Source organism: Ambystoma mexicanum, chromosome 1p, assembly GCF_040938575.1.
Source record: "Ambystoma mexicanum isolate Mex_15411 chromosome 1p, UKY_AmexF1_1, whole genome shotgun sequence".
Taxonomy (NCBI): Eukaryota; Metazoa; Chordata; class Amphibia; order Caudata; family Ambystomatidae; genus Ambystoma; species Ambystoma mexicanum.
Genome location: NC_090921.1, coordinates 295842243 through 295860065, shown reverse-complemented (window position 1 = coordinate 295860065; position 17823 = coordinate 295842243). Strand labels below are relative to the sequence as shown.

General features: G+C 48.8%; 1 protein-coding gene across 6 annotated transcripts in view; it reads right to left on the bottom strand.

Moving 5' to 3' along the window:
- The window catches only part of SBNO2 (strawberry notch homolog 2), a 1228831-nt gene that overhangs the window by 817907 nt on the left and 393101 nt on the right, over window positions 1-17823 (bottom strand). Inside the window, exon 1 of one of the 6 annotated variants that reach the window (XM_069647299.1) lies at window positions 13482-14139. The exons of 4 other annotated variants lie outside the window; for them this stretch is intronic. In XM_069647299.1, coding sequence (XP_069503400.1) covers window positions 13482-13526 — 45 coding nt within the window. In that variant the 5' untranslated portion in view covers window positions 13527-14139. Of the gene's footprint in view, window positions 1-4862; window positions 4972-13481; window positions 14140-17823 lie in introns of those variants that run through there. One more of the 6 variants, XM_069647307.1, reaches the window with a different exon arrangement.

Below are 17823 nucleotides of genomic sequence, written 5' to 3'. Positions count from 1 at the left end.
TCGTAAGCAGAGGGAACTGAAAGAGGAGACCGACCACGAAGAGGTTGGAGTCACAGTTCTGCAGCCAACAGAGAAGCACCCCCCCTCTAACCACCCCCCCCCGCCCATATAGCACAGCTGCAGCACAACAGGTGCACTCAGAAGATTGGAAGATGTGGATCAGGGCGGTGAGACACTGATGTAGCCCACAAGGGGGTGACAGCAACCAGAGAATCAGATAGCTTGAGAGGCCAGACAGCTCAGGAGGGCTGAGCCTGATTAGGTGAAGATTATGTTGTTCAGTTTAATAATTTTAGGGATAGAGCAAATGATAGGTTTGGACGGTGGACAGCATTTTTGTGAGCCATCCTGACCAGCACCTGTTTTTTTTATGAAAGTGTTTATTGATTTTCTTCACAAGTAATGTGGGGTGAAATAACCCTGAATACCATAACGAAAAGCCGGAGTCAGTATGAGGGTCTCCCCATAATTAAAGGCCAACTGTGAAGCCACATGGCAATCAGGCCCTGAAATGCCTAATCAAAAAGGAGCACATTTAGGCATCTAATTCTGGGAATGCCTGAAAATGTTCCTTGCCACACTTGAGGGGAAGACCTCATGATACTTTGCAAAAAGGTCTGGAAAAGCTGAGACCATATTGGCAAACACGGCGTCATCCAGTGTGTTAATTTGTGTGCACGTTTGCACTGCAGAATGCAGTTTTGTACTTTGATCAAAATAATAGCTTTCAAAGGTCGTTTTTCCTTTTCAGTTAAATACATGCTCCTCAAAACATGTGCAAAGTTTTTAACAAAAGAGTTGGTTTCTGTCATGTTAGGAGCCTGAACTGGGTTAAAAAGCTGCTGTCAAATGAAGGCCTTTTCCACGGCTTGGATAACAAAAGACATTTCGGTTTTGCCTTAAGTAACACTTTGAAAAACCAGATGTGCACCGAAGTCTTGAAAAGTGTAATCATGTTGCTCACATGTAACCATTGTATGCAGGAAACAACATTGCAGTGATAATTCAATATATTAATGGGTTGCATTTCAGAGTTCATGTCAAAATAAAATGCAAGCTAAAAAGGTGATTTCAGCTGAAGGAAAGGTGAAGGGGAATTCATTGCTAGTAAGTTTCAATTCCTGGCCATGAATCTCAGAGAGAGACATCAGAGCAAAGAAACCAGATCCCAAAGGGGCGGGGGGGCTGGATAATGAGGGGTTTCACAAGCCATTGCACAGAATTGGAGATATGCCGTTCTTGCAATAACTTTGGAAATATTAATTGTACAATATCCATGTGCGGATTTATGAAAAACTGTTAATGGGATGCTTCTGGTGGGTTGAAAACAATTTTGTGGCCCCAACACAAACCAAGTTATTTAGGAAAATATTATGGGGCATTCCTGGTGTGACTGAGAAATATGAAAAATTGAGGCAACATAAAAAAGGTAATAAATATCCTGCCCACCGAATGCCAGATTTGTCATGAGTATCGTTGGGGAGCAAATTAGGAAAAACCATAACGCGATTCACAAATATAGTGTCCAAACATGCTGCCATATGTGGCAGAATCTGATGAGAAAGGGCATTTGTCAAAATGTGAGATTTCCATGTACAAAATCCAGATCCAACACCCTGTCTCAGTCATATGATAAATGGGGGATCCTCCCCTAGCTGATTTGGAGGACAGAGAGAGAGGCCTTAACTGACCCCTTGATGGTCCCTACAGCAAAGCCCTGGTCCCCCTTGAGGTCCATAAAGCCATTTTCCTCTTGTAAGTATAGATCTCCCCAGCCATAGATTAAACTAGTCTCATCTTCTTAAGCACTACCCTAGAGATTCCCCCATGGAAACATTTCCTATTTTATCTGTTTGTGGAATTCTGTCATTTTCTATTGAAAAGTATTTTGTTTGTGCATTGTGGTTATTCTCCCAATGACACATCCTTTGTTCACCTGTGCATTTAAGTCATTTTTCCTATGGAACAAAACCATCCCTTGTTTGCCTGTTGATTATAGTCCTTTTTCCCTCTGAAAAGTCCTTTGCCTGCATAGTTAAGCTATTTTCCTGTGGAAGAATCAGTTGTATGTGCGTGCATTTCACCATTTCCCATTTAAGAATTTCCAGTGTGTGTGTAGATCCTTAGTATATTTGACTTATTAAATCAATTCATTCCCACCTTATTTCACGGGATAGGGAAAGGTTGCATTCAAAACTTCCTCTCCCTTACCTGCGTCTTGCGGGTCATTATAAATATAAAGTATTTCCCAAGAAGCACTTTCATTAAGAGCTGAAAACCAATTCTTTCATTTGTTAAATTGTGCATTTAAGAACAAGTTCCCATTTGCATCAGGCATTTTGAATCCAAACCGATTTTGTTATTGCGAGTAATTCCTTTGCCCAAAGTCTCCCTGTTATGTGCCTTTCTCATCTTAACTAAAAACCGAGCTCCTATGTGAGTTTCCCCATTGGTTGTACCGTGTGTGACATTTGCAGCCTCAGCAAGAATTAGGGTGATTTCGATTTTCGTTTTTCTAATTATTTCTTTCATACTTTTAATAATCGTTTTCCCTACTCTATCCTTCGCGGAGATTTTGAATTGCATTTCCTTCGTTTTTCATTGTTGGGAGCTTGTCTGACCTACCCAGCCCCGGCAAGAGCTAGTGTGATTTCCATTTTTCTAAAAATGTCACTTCACCCGTTTAAACCCGTTTTTCCTAGTTTATTTCTCTTCGCCTACTGTACCCTGATCCCGGATTTTGGATTGCATTCCTTTTTATTTTTATTTGTTTTGTCATGTTTTGCTTGTATTAAAAACAAATTACCTATGTGTACTAGCTAGTCGGTTTTGAAGCCCTATTTGTCTCCTAGTGTAAGCAGCCCGAAGTTACCTTGTGTGCTGTCCCATAGCAGTGGTATTAAATCATTGAAAACCCATGTTTCCATTGCCGCAGGGGGGAGTGTTTAACCTTCCTGCAATCATTTGAGTGGAATTGTTTTGCATTGCTTTTCATGAAACAAGATAAGAGTGGCATCACAGGATCTCTTAACCTGGTTACTTTCTAGAGGTCTGTGCATTTGTGTTACCACATCAATAGTGGCTGCTGTCCTCTATTTGTTCTAATTTGATATCACAATAATAAATTAATAAAGTATTAATTGACAACACAACGGCCTGGTACCTGGTCTATTGGGACAAAGGGTACTGGTGGAGGTTGAGTGCAAGACGGGTTGGAGGTCTCATTAAAAACCATTTGGGGATTGTAAAAATAAAAAGCAGTTTAATTGTGCGCACACCCATTGCAGGGGAAAAAGGTCCCTGACTTGCTTGTGCTGCATAATATATCGTGACAGTAACATGTAAACATTTGCAAACACAGGTCAGGTTTTCCATCTTAAAAATGATGTTGACACACTCTTACACTGTATACCCTTTTTTGCAGCTCTGTGCCGCAATACATTTCCTCGAGCTATGGTTGGAATCCAGGTTGTGCAGGGGTTCCCCATTCCTTAGCCAACCTCTTTTTCCATAGCGTTAGAGGCATCCGAAACAATGATTTATCCCTGGCAGTAAAGCCTGTGTCTCTCCACACATTCAGCAGGATCAGCTTGTGGCAGTCCGGTATGGTTTCTCCCAACCACCATCTTGTCTCTTACCCTAACCCAGAAGGACTTCACCACCGGGCAAAGCACCAGTGCGTTTTCTTTAAAGTTAGGGAAACCCATCATGGCTATTGAGCTAGTTGAGGCTGCCTTTTCTTTAATAAAACTTGTTCAACCAGGTCTATCAGTTTCCTGTGTCTGATTTACCACAATGTACAGCCAAGTGATCACAAGCGCTAGCAATTCAGTTAACCCATCTCCTCAGTCTTCTCGACTATAGCTCTCGTCTCCTCATGGGCCTTCACCTCTGCTCGTGCTCCCCTTTAACAAAATTCCTAGCTATGCAAATTGCATTCTTTACAACCTCCTTCCTCTGTCCACCACCACCACCATGTGGAATGGTTCTCCACGTACCAATCCCTCTTCAAATGCCTCCTCTTTGCATTCATTTCTACTCACAGGCTGCCCCTAACCAGGCTGTTTGCATTTACGGCTTGCCTTTAACCTCCCGACTCACCGCCACTAGAGATGCCCATCCCCTGATGTGAGGATGAAAGACTGCTCCTATACAACAGATCATACCTGACCCAGCTCTCTTGCCTCATTCTCAATGGCACAAATGTAAAGAAATGTACATTTTTTTTTTGTGCCTCGGGTAATACAACCGTTGCACATAAACAGCAAAATTATTAACGAAATGTAAACGTATATAATGTGCATCTTTGGTTTGGGGTCCAACCCCGGCATACAAAAGAGAAACTTTACAGAAGGCAGCCGCAAAGGGTGCCACTTAAGATCAGTATTTTGCCTCTACTGGTCAATTTCGGGGTGACCGCTCGTCTCCAGATGCACTGCACTGCCGCCGTTCAACCCGTTAAATGCCGTAAAAGTAATTCGTCCGACCACTGCTTTGCTTAGGTCCAGTGTTCCTGAACGAACCGGCTCCCCTTTCTCTTGCATAAGTACAATAAAATACCACACACTAACCCCATCAACGCCAAGTTAAACTATACGCTGCAAACTCCTTGTTGCACCCCTCCACCCACACACAGGGATTTGGTAACACTGCAGTGAGCGGTGTCAGTTGTCGCATCACGCCACCAATTCCACGGATCCGAACAGCCAGCAAGGTATGTAGCGACATAACGAAAAATCTACACTATTACAACACAAACGTATTCTCCAATTCAACTGAGGATAGCCCCAACGACCTGGGTGACCCTAAAGGTTCAACTAACAAACGCAAACGGGAGGGGATAAGTTTGGGGTCGCACTCACGTGTGCTGTATTTGGCGTGGCCAAGGACCTCGGGGCCAAACTCATTGTTCGGCAACTAAATGGTTTACCGCTCTCCGTCGAGTCGTCCCACCTTATCACCTCGGGGGCCTTCGGTGACACTACGACAGCGTACCGAGGAACCTGTGGGCAAGGATGAAACTACACTGGTGCTACTCATTACAAAACCGAAAGAAAAAGCGCCTGTGAGTGTGACGCAGCCTAGCCTGTTGATAAGGGAGATACACTTGCGGCCGGGATGAGGAAGTCAAATGGTTCTGCAGACGAGAGGGAGGGGCAGAAAGGGGCGCTTCGATGATCGCAACACCTGTCGACTCAGGTGTAGGGGAGTGGCCAAAAAGGGGAGGAGCACGGGCGTGGACAGATGCTTTAAGGCAAAGAAGAGGTAAATGACAGAAGGCCTGGGAGAGGAATAGTGGCAGAGAGGGAGAATGAAGGGGGGGGGGGGGGGAAGGCGTGAGAGACAAGCAAGGGCGAAGGGTGAGAGACAAGGGCGAGGGGCGAGAGACAGAAGGGCTAGGGGCGAGATGGTCTGACTATTCTAAGGATCATGAACGAGAGCTCAATACAATTTGGCAATTACCACAATCGCTGCACTCAATTACCATCCACAGATGGAGTTATGTTATGTTGATTTATACTATGCACCGCTACCACCCACGGGCATTCTCCGGTTGCTCGCGTGTCTCAGCAAGGGGGCGTGGGGACAGTTAGTGAGGATAGGATGACAGGATAGGTTCAAAACAAGGAGCAACTGGCGTCTGTATTTTGTATGTGGGCGTGGTACTGGAGGCCTGTGCGTTGTAACCGTATGGGTGAGACACAGTCGTAGCCAAGATTGCTTAACAAGTGGGGCCTGGAGCTAGTGTAGTAGGGCCCACATTAAGGGGAGCTTGCAGAGAGACGTGTATTTGTTCTAAATGCACAGGAGTGACAAGGCATAGATAGGGAGCCTAAACCATTCAAGGGGGATTCATTAGAAGAGCCAAGTCACCAACAATGCACAGAAGATGTTTTCAATGCATTTTCATAGCGTAGTACCTCCCCCCTACACGACCCTCTCCTTCAAACAATAACACTAAATTTAGCTTTGTTGCACCCATAAACACCCGATAAACATGCCATGCCCTGTTAAAAATTGTTCATGGTCCAATGACCCTCACCGGGAACCAGCCTTGCATACACAGACACCCACACATACCTACATACACAGACACATATAGACACAAACTTGCACATTCATCGACCAGTCGCATACCCATACAGTTTCTCTGTCATTCACACAAGCACCCAGAGCATTCACACTGCATTCTCAATCACACATGTTCTTGCACCAATGTACACCATTCACACTGCATTAATTCACACGAATGCACTTAGACACCCCCTCACAAACATACATATGTACATACACACACTTGCACACACCCTTGCAAGCATGCACACATGCAGTCATACCTAGATACAATCCTCGCACACACGCATACACAGAAACAAACACTTTTCCTTCCATTACCCGTTTCCCTCCAGACTCAACACACCACTGCCTCTTCAGCTGCTCCTTAGGCCTCCAGCTCCTGCACAGACAGAAACCAGGAAGCAGAGATAGCTCCCTGGTTCCTGACATGCATGCAGCAGGGTTCGTTCTCCGACTCATTTGCTCAACACACAGATATCCCGGAGAGTGAACCCTGCTGCTCAGGCGACACAGTGGGCATTTACAGATTTTGGGTGGGCCCTGCACCTCAGGCCATACCCGGTCTACGCCTCTGGTGAGACACAGTGTGCCTCAGGTGTGTGCCAGTGTGTCGTGTGATGTGGAGGTGGGTTGTGGTTGTGCGTACTGGTTAGAATGTATTCTGTAAGGCATTCACTGCAGGCAGCCGGCGCGAGGTGAGGAAGCCCATCCGGGCACGCCGCCCATTTTTCGGGCGCCAACTGGGCCCCCAGGCCCTCCGAGCGTCCCTCTCCCACCCGCACCCTCTTCCTGATTTCCGCCTCCCAACCCGCCCATCCCCGCTCTGATTGGGCCGTGAGCCCAGGTTGAAAGGGTCTAGCGACCCTCCTCGCACCGGCCCCTGCATTCACTGCAGGCAGCCGGCGCGAGGTGAGGAAGCCCATCCGGGCACGCCGCCCATTTTTCGGGCGCCAACTGGGCCCCCAGGCCCTCCGAGCGTCCCTCTCCCACCCGCACCCTCTTCCTGATTCCCGCCTCCCAACCCGCCCATCCCCGCTCTGATTGGGCCGTGAGCCCAGGTTGAAAGGGTCTAGCGACCCTCCTCGCACCGGCCCCTGCATTCACTGCAGGCAGCCGGCGCGAGGAAGCCCATCCGGGCACGCCGCCCATTTTTCGGGCGCCAACTGGGCCCCCAGGCCCTCCGAGCGTCCCTCTCCCACCCGCACCCTCTTCCTGATTCCCGCCTCCCAACCCGCCCATCCCCGCTCTGATTGGGCCGTGAGCCCAGGTTGAAAGGGTCTAGCGACCCTCCTCGCACCGGCCCCTGCATTCACTGCAGGCAGCCGGCGCGAGGTGAGGAAGCCCATCCGGGCACGCCGCCCATTTTTCGGGCGCCAACTGGGCCCCCAGGCCCTCCGAGCGTCCCTCTCCCACCCGCACCCTCTTCCTGATTCCCGCCTCCCAACCCGCCCATCCCCGCTCTGATTGGGCCGTGAGCCCAGGTTGAAAGGGTCTAGCGACCCTCCTCGCACCGGCCCCTGCATTCACTGCAGGCAGCCGGCGCGAGGTGAGGAAGCCCATCCGGGCACGCCGCCCATTTTTCGGGCGCCAACTGGGCCCCCAGGCCCTCCGAGCGTCCCTCTCCCACCCGCACCCTCTTCCTGATTCCCGCCTCCCAACCCGCCCATCCCCGCTCTGATTGGGCCGTGAGCCCAGGTTGAAAGGGTCTAGCGACCCTCCTCGCACCGGCCCCTGCATTCACTGCAGGCAGCCGGCGCGAGGTGAGGAAGCCCATCCGGGCACGCCGCCCATTTTTCGGGCGCCAACTGGGCCCCCAGGCCCTCCGAGCGTCCCTCTCCCACCCGCACCCTCTTCCTGATTCCCGCCTCCCAACCCGCCCATCCCCGCTCTGATTGGGCCGTGAGCCCAGGTTGAAAGGGTCTAGCGACCCTCCTCGCACCGGCCCCTGCATTCACTGCAGGCAGCCGGCGCGAGGTGAGGAAGCCCATCCGGGCACGCCGCCCATTTTTCGGGCGCCAACTGGGCCCCCAGGCCCTCCGAGCGTCCCTCTCCCACCCGCACCCTCTTCCTGATTCCCGCCTCCCAACCCGCCCATCCCCGCTCTGATTGGGCCGTGAGCCCAGGTTGAAAGGGTCTAGCGACCCTCCTCGCACCGGCCCCTGCATTCACTGCAGGCAGCCGGCGCGAGGTGAGGAAGCCCATCCGGGCACGCCGCCCATTTTTCGGGCGCCAACTGGGCCCCCAGGCCCTCCGAGCGTCCCTCTCCCACCCGCACCCTCTTACTGATTCCCGCCTCCCAACCCGCCCATCCCCGCTCTGATTGGGCCGTGAGCCCAGGTTGAAAGGGTCTAGCGACCCTCCTCGCACCGGCCCCTGCATTCACTGCAGGCAGCCGGCGCGAGGTGAGGAAGCCCATCCGGGCACGCCGCCCATTTTTCGGGCGCCAACTGGGCCCCCAGGCCCTCCGAGCGTCCCTCTCCCACCCGCACCCTCTTCCTGATTCCCGCCTCCCAACCCGCCCATCCCCGCTCTGATTGGGCCGTGAGCCCTTCATCACTTGTCCTCCCAGGGCAGCCCTCTGCCCGGCAGCCAAGGGCCCCGAGGCCAAGGGCGGCTCCAACAGAGGCGGCTCCAGAAAGTGTCTGCAGGTGTCCGCAGGGGACGCCAAGGAAGCCAGCACCCAACTGACACCAACAAAAACCGTGAGTGTGGCATGGGTGGGGAGTAGAGCAATCACTCTACTCCAGAAAGTTCCTGCCACTCTAACTTACCTATCAATCGCCTAGACTGCTACAGACCTGCACCATGCATTATTAGAGAGATGTGACCACAAGCCCAAACCTATTAATGGTGGGACATCAAACACTGCCTGCAGTATAATGCTAACCATACCACGAGTGAACCACAAAGACGAGCCCGCGCCAAGTCTAGACAGAAACATGATTGTTAGCATGGATTCTCAAGTTTCCAGTTTTCGATAGAATTGTGAATGTTAGCATTGTCCGCACCTGGATATAATTGTGAATGTTAGCATGTCCACACTTAGACAGAATTGTGAATGTTGGCATGTGGAAAACTGTATTTAGAAATACACCCAGTACCCTCTCTGAGAAAGTTGCAATTAGAAGTGTGCTCAGTGAAAGAGCATATAACCGACCATACCACACCACCATGCTTACTCTCTCCTTACATCACCACTTACATCACCACTCAACTAGAACACAGAGATACTATGACACCATTCGGTATAACTGTTCTCATACCAACATTCCGCCGCTTACTCCACATCATTCTATGTAATCACTGCTGGTTCCACACCCCCAGCCAGGCGTTTTCCTCAGGCCTAACGCAGCCACATCCGTTCCGGATAAATCCTGCCAGAACGAACACATTCTCCTGATCTCTCAACCACCACACCTACCGCTAAGAAGCAGCTATTACACGAGTACCGCACGAGCTGCACACATACCCGGTGCTCACACGCACCTTTTGACTCTCCCTACTCTCTCTACTGATCTGAACTTCGGTTCCCAAGGGCGTTCAACCTACAAGCGCCTTCAGACCATACCAATGGTATATAAGGCGCTATATAAGTGCAAAATAACAATAACAAATAACAATAACAATAAGAAATCCAAAGTCGTGGGTGGCTGTTGCTGTATGATTATCTGGTGTCTTGAGTGTACTTGTACCATTGATAGTTTTATGGACTATGTGGTGGGTGGTTTGCGCTCTGTGTGTTTCCAGAATCTCGGAGAGATGGTGGGGTGTGACCATTGAATTGATTCTTGGTGCATTTATGTGGAGTGTGGCTAGCCCACGGTCTAGTGTAGTGGTGTTGGTTAATTTGGAGGAGCAGGAAGGGCAAGTGGGTTAGTAGGTTCAGAGGGAAATGCAATTCCAAATCAGCGGCAAGTAGTAACAGCATGCATTGCCAGCTAAGCAAACAGCGTTGACGATAAAGCATGATGAAATGTTTTAGCAGCTATACAAAAATAGGCCCATTAGTCTCTAGATCTCACTGAAAGACTCATAATGCTGAAACATGTCTGGTTGCTAGTGCTACAGTGTAAAAGTACATGACCTAGCAAATCAGGCTGGACTGATCCCTTCAGGGGGTTCTATGTAATTTCATCGACGGTTGTAATTTCGATGGTTTTTTTACCGAAAAAAGGATTTTTATTTTTGGGGGGTTACTCCCCAAACCAACATCCACTATTGTTCTTTGACTATTCCTGACCCCGCCCCCCCACGCCCATTATATGAACTTTCCCAACACTGCACCCCCACTCCCTATATATTTCAATGAGTTTTTTCAGCAAAAATACTCGTTAAAAAACCATTGAAATTACAACCGTCGATGAAAGAATGAAAGAACCATATACCCTTCAGGGATGGGACCAAGAATGAGGTGCATATGCCCGATGGACCGGTAGACTGCTCAAAGACATTCCTAGCAGTTATGATGGATTGAAAACTCTCCTTCACCCATTTTTTTTATTGTTTAAAGCACGGACCTAGCTCAAGCGCAGCTGAGTGCAGTACAAATTGTGGGTAGCCAGCATTTGGGCTGCCATCTTTTACCAACAGAGCAGTACTGCGATGTCTGTGGGTCGGTATGTGCATCCATTGGCAGTAGTCCTTGGTCAGGTGTAATTGAAAGAGCCACGTTTTCAGAGATATGCAAAATTGGAGAATTGTAGAAGCATTCCAAGCCAACATCGGGATTGAGTTCGAGACAAGGAATGTTTGCATGTCCTCTCTTTGTGAGCAGATTGTGATTCAAGAAGATTGGTCGATTTGCTTTGCCAGGAGCGTGTCACCAGATATTTTGGAGCTTAGTCGCCAGGTACGCAGGTGTTCGATTTGTGACTGCTATCGAGATGATATGTGCAGTCTTGAACAGTATCCTGGCTTGTTGCAGAAGGCAATGTACTTCGGGAAGGATGGGGGTAATTCGGTCAAATTTCTGTGCTCCCTAATAAGACGTGCTGCGGCATGGTGAACTGCTTTTAAGGGAGCCAAGTGAGCAGCTCGATGCCCTGTCAGGAGAGCATTTCCCACATTGATGTGGGGGACCACTAAGTCCTGCAGTATGAAGGGTTTGATTTTTCAAGGTAGAAATTCGATTTTTTCGAAGGGTAGAAATTCTGAGCCAAGCTATCTGGGCCTTTGTTTGAATATGGTGATTGACGAGACAACAGCACACAATTCTACAAATACAGGAGCGCTTGTGGCCAGTGAATGACTGCGTAATGTCAATGCACACAGCAGTAACTTAATAGACTGCGAAAGGCTCTACGGACAGGTTATATACAATAGACTGAATGATGTTTGCGATGGTCTGAAAAATATCTTCTCACAGTCTGTTCATGAGGTGGAATTGTCCGTGAGTTAGGTTTCCTCACAATGCTTAGGTTAATCGGCACCAAACTGGCGAGCTACCCTCTAACAACGATGACGAGTTAACCCTCTGTAAGTGATGTTTCTGATGGTGCAAGGTCTTCGCTCTTGATTGTTATATTGCGCACAATGGTTTTCCAGTGTTCCCTCTAAGTTTCTAAGAGATGTCCGTTCACAATGGTTAGAAGCCAACAAGCTGGGAGCCAAGTCGCCAACAGTTTAAGAAATGCCTTTTTTACATACATATGTTTGCTAGAGTGCATGCAAATGGATGTGCATGCAAATGGGTATACATTGCGAAGGAAGATCCCTTCCAATTATTGCCAGAGGATAAGTCCTCTATGCTTCCATTTATCACCAACCTGTGAAGCACTGGTCTTCAAGCTGCGAGGCATGACGCTCGTTAAAAAAAAGTTTACTGTGATCGCTTTCAATACAAAATAAGCAGTTCTAGTTTTGGGAGCAGTGGGGGGGGCAAACAATATTTTTACTCAGGGGGGGCTCAGCATAAAAATGTTAATCCCCTTGCTCTGAAGTCTTCATTGCGGTTTAAGAAATCTCACCTCAGACTGGCTATTCGCAGGAACACCTTAACAGTGGTACAAATGTTAATACAGGCTCTGAGTGAAGCCTCCGATGGTGGAAGAAATGTTTTCTCACAGTGGTAAAAATCTAATAGGCTCAGAGAGATTTATCGGATGTTGTAGGGCAGGGGTCTGCAACCTTTGGCTCTCCAGATGTTTCGAACAATTCCAATGATATCTGGTTATTGACTATCCTGGTTAGGGATGAGGGGAGTTGTAGTCCAAAACATCTGGAGAGCCAAAAGTTGCAGACCCCTGGGGTCCACTGTCCACTCAAGCAGGTTATAAGACTGCATGGAACTAGTAATGTCACCTCAAGTATAAGGAGGTCATCTCGCTGGGTATACTGGTAACACGGGTGAGTAATGCCACACGGTTAATAGGCACAGAAAAGACATCAACACCTGGTCCCAGGATGGGCACAGTCTGACCGTGATCAAGCCTAAAGCCCACCATCTTAGTCACCCTCATAGTATGTTGCTTTGCTGGAAGGGCACTTGGACCGGTGTTGAAATAGAATGATACGGTTTGAGTGGCACATGGATTACTGTCGCCACAGTACACTGGACAAAGCGCACATTCATGACCCCCCCACGTGAAGGGGCACGGAAGGGAGCATAAGAGACATCACAACTCTGAAGGGCGACAATGGAAAGCCCGGTGGTGTGCAGATGACATTACCCATCCCAAATGAACTGGGCGCAGGTCCGAGTTCCTTAGCCTCCACAGTCCACATACACGTCTATATTGGTAGTTTTACTGGTATGAAGACCAAATCATGACGCGTTTACAAAAACAGTCCCACTCAAACTAAGGCACAGATGGTGGTCGAAGTGAACGAAAATAAGTAGAGAACTAAGTTCCCTGCTGGCCTGTCCCCACTCCCCACAAATACAATTGCCACGCTCCCTCCAACGCACAATACAACCCCCTTAAACAAATGCACCTGCTGTTTAAGAGAACGTCGTTCAGTGCAATGCACTTAAATGCACGTTTCAACTTCTTCATTTGCCGTTATTAGAAAAATAAACCATTCCGGGACGGTTTCTTTTAAAAAATAAAAGTATAGTAACAGTTAAACTTGAAAAATAAAAGTAGGGGAGCACCACTCCCGCACACAACGAACATTCACATATTGCGCGATCTGTAAAGTCAATTTTCCTAGTGTTTGTGTACACAGGACATCGCAAAAGCACCTCATCACCAACCCCTCAGAATAGACAAGGACGACTGGGCACAGAGCTCCTATATCACCGGCATGGATTGGGAGCTATAGAATGACAGGTAGCGGGCACAGAAACTTCCCTTGGTACCCACCCCTGTGGAGAAGTACGCCCCATAGAAGGGCCCACATTGTTTCCACCCAGCCACATAGTCAGGCGCTGGTCTAGAGGAACACGTGTAAAAGTAGCTTACCTTGCCTGAAGTTGAAAACTTTAGCCAAAAGCCCATCCTTGACATGGTGGGAGGTCCAGGCTCGGTGGCAATGTGGCTCGACTTCCTGGTCACAAGGAAGCACTCTGCAGCTAACTGGGCGAGGATGCTCCAACATGTCAACTATTCAAGTCACAGAGCACGAAGGGCAAGTCACATATCCCGAAACATGCCAGTCAAGATTACGAAGAGCATGCCACGGCACCAGATCAGTGTAGCTCCAAACAATCGCAAAATGCTGCTCACAGCGATCGAAAATGGTCAGCCACAACCTGGAAGCCCCGTACCATGGCAGCCACAAAGTGGAAAAACAGGTCAGAGTCAACAAAACATGTTCATTAAGAGCAGGTCCCAGCCTCGAAACATGGCAGCCACGATCACCAAGAACTGGTCACTCAAAGTCCCTTTAACATGGCATTTACAAGCAGAAATCGCAGGTCAGAGTCACTAAAACTTGGCGAACACTTAAGGTCAGAGCCCCCGAAAAACGGCAGACGAGAGCACGAAGCGCAGGCGAAGGACCCTAAAACATGGGGGGGGGGTGGGGGGAAGAGTAGCGAAAAAGAGGTTAGCTCGGAGCAAGGTCGGTGTAGAGGAGGGCAGTGTGCACACTGTGCAGTATGCTCAGCCTGAGTGGTGCACAGTCCGCGATCCGCCACTTCCTCTAAACACAGGGCCTGACTTACAGGAAATGATGCCTCCCGGTAACTCAGGGAAATTACTGGCAGTCTGATGAGAATTACAGTATGTGCTGTAACCCAACCACAGATACACTGTAAACACAGCCGCCTCCCGGAGCCTGCGGCACTGAGGGCAGCGGTGGGGGGAGGTGGGGGCACCGCACCCTCATGCCGTAAACTGCCATCGAGGCCAAGAGAGAGGGCAAAGCCGCACTCTCATCGTCCCTTAACTTAGTGCCAAGTCCAGCAGTAGCCGCCCACTGCGCCTTCGTTAGGTAAACTGGCACCAAGGCCATTGAAGGACAGGGTCCGACCATGCTCATACAGGACACAGACAGTGCCCTGGAGTGTGACCGCTCCCTTCACTGGGCGGGGCAGCATGTTCCTACACCACAACGCGATACCGAAGCCAGAAGCAAGCACTGTGCCCTTCCACTGTAACGTGCACCAAGGCCAGACTAAAGTGCCCCATCGCCATGTACGGCGTAGTAGGAGTCCTGAGTGCCCACCCCCTACTCATTTGAACTCAAGAATGACATGTGAATGAGGATGTAAAAAAAAATACTGGTGCCTCCGTCCCTTTGGGACATTTTCGGTCTTTGAGATTACACCTTTGTAGTGCTGGAGAATGAAACGCGTGGTCCGGTTTGGGTTTCTTCTATGAGCACGGTTGATATTGTTCCTGCTTCTTAAATCATGTGTACGCAGCTTCAGAGACACGGACTAAAACAAGGAAAGTCCACAGAGAGACAACTGGGTACAGCCGAGCAGGAGGTGGCGAAGGCGGGAAGGACGTGACTCTAAGAGCCAAACACGAACAAAGCCAGCCAGCAAAAGGTCCATCTTGGGGCGTCCCACCTGCCCACACCTCACCGAAAATAGGTCCCTACCTGGCATCCCAATTTTGGCCGAAACTGCCCAACGAGAACTTCCGCCCAGGATCACACACTTTTAAAAGGTAAACCGGGATTTTGAGAGCAGTCTGCACTTTCGATTCTTGACCACATCTCAGCATTACTTGGTGATAATTTGAAGTCATGAGTGGCTTTAAATTAGCGCTAAATAATATTTTATAGCGATGACTATTCAAGTACACACATTAACATTATAAAACAACCCAACATGGACAGTCATCTTGCTAAGCCAAACGAGTATGAGTGAGGCTGTCCCCCCAACACCCCCACGCCCCCAATCCTGGGTGGAAGACTAGTTTTTGCTGCTGTCATGTACACCTGGGCGGGCGAGTGATATATGAACCCTTTCACCATAATCGCATACATTTGAAAATCAAATCAAAAAACCCTAATATTCATCTGGTGCACAGTGCGCCCCTTACACCAACTCCACTCTTGCCCCACCCCAGGCGTAAAACAGGTGTGTAATGCATATGCATGCATACACACACACACACACACACATTGTCCCCTGTGTTTTAAGAAAGCACGTCAAAGACAACAAGCAAAATATGAAGCACCGCCACAAACAAGCCAGCATTTTTGTATGTGTCAAATATGCACATCATGAAAATAAGGCAGTTTAAAACTTTTTTTGCGATTCAGCTTAATAGATTAAACAGATATGGGTAGGCAACTGGAAGGTTATGTGGACACTGAAAAGCAAGTGCATCCGCCCGTTCAGATTGCCCAAGCATGAACGGGCAGAAGTCTAACAAGCGACATATATTCGCCCTTAAGTAGAAGGGCTTAAGTGTTTGGGGGTCCTGCTGATCTTGAAGCCTTCTGGCCAGTTTGGCGTTAGTCCAGTAACTCGTTTACTCTCATTCCCAAGCAAATCGTTTCAACCAGTAGATGTCCCTTGGAAGGCAGGTTGGGCGACTGGTCCATCTCATGCTGGGTTTTGGTGTGATCTTCACTTGTCATATCTAGTTCGGCAGAAGAACCCACCGGGGCAGCACACACTAAAACGGCAGAACATCCCCTGTTGCAAAGGGCAGGCTGGTAAAAAGGCATACAGCATTCGGTTTTAGCTGTGCCAAGATGTAACCTAGCGAGTTAAGACACCGAGAACAAATAATCCCGTTTGGTGTCAAAGCATATATATATTTTCTAGAGCCCTCGCTGCTTCGCCTGTAGGCATTATGCAGGCCCGTGACAGAGCATGCCCTATAACTGAGCTGTTAACCAGATGCTATGTCCAACTGCGCATGTGCCTTATTAGGGACACAAAGATACACCATTCATGGGGTTTGGGAGGACGGGCAGAGTGAGGGGGGTGGGCGGTAGAGAGGGGAGGGGGAAGAAGAGAACACAGCTATACATACATATACATATATATATACATATACATACATATATATATATATATATATATATATATATATATATCCAGAAAAGGAGGAGGGACAAACCGCACTCCTGCAGGCCAAATGTAAACTCCACAATATGGACTGGAAGAAGAGAGAAACACCGTGTAGTTAATACGGATGTTTTTAATAATGAAAAAATACAAAATAATGACAAAAATAGCCAAAGCAGCAACACAAAAACAGACGGAGGCAGGATGCCGTGGTACGTAACCTGCAACACTACGCGTTTCGCGCTACACTGAGCACACACACACACACACACACAGACACACACGTGAACAAGCAACCAGTGTGTTGTGAAACGCGTAGTTTTAACTTTTTTCTGTTATTCTGAGGTTTAAATAAACCTGGAATTTCAATTTTTGTTGTTGTTGCATGAACCAGCCTTGGAGTGTTCTTTCCTTGCCTGTAACTGACGGTGAGCTACAGGAGTGCATGTCCCCAGTGCCTTCTTTTCGCATTGTGTGCATGTTTCTACAGATACCGGGAATAGGCTCTCTGTCCGCACCAAGAAGAGAGCCCACATCCAAGTCCGTGTCTCTGCAGCATCTAACAACTCAGACAAACTCTTTGAAATCTGCAAGGAGCTGGCCAATCCTGCTGCAGACTACCTCTCCGGCCCCCTCCTAGGTCCTCTGCGCTCGGCACTGGCTTCTCATTTCATCTCTAAAACTCAGGACTTCCTGCCCTCTCTCTCTTCTTCTCCTCCTCCTCCTCCCCTGCCCCCAATATTCCCTGCTCTTACTCTGGCCCTTCTTCGGCCACCTCTCCTCCGTCCTTCTCTGCCTTTCCCCTGTTCTCCCTAGACAAGGTTTCTAGACAGGTCCGATCTATGAAAATCTCGTCAAAACAGGTTCACCCCTGTTCCTCCAAAACCATCAAGGACCCCATTGACACCTTGGCCCCCGCTCTGGCTGACTTCTGCAACCACTCCTTCGCCACAGGAGTCTTCCCTTCCCCACTGAAGCACTCCCTTGTGCACCCTCTTAAGAAACCCTCTGCCGACATGTCGCCCAATCTCCATCACTACTTTCCTGGGCAAACTCCTGGAAAAGCCGGCCATCTCCCAGCTTAATCTTCACAATGAATCTGTTGGCCGCCTCCATGACCATCAGTCTGGCTTCAGAGCTGCCAGAAGCATGGAAACTTTTCTCCTGAACCAGGGTCGGATTGGCCCCTCGGCCTCTCGGCCCGTGGACAGGCTGAAATCGTCCCTGAGGAGTGGGGGGCGGTTTCTGCCCACGACATGGGCCAGTTTTGAAAAAATAAAATTACATTTTTTTTAAAGAACAAAAAACACCTACAACGGCATAATTCA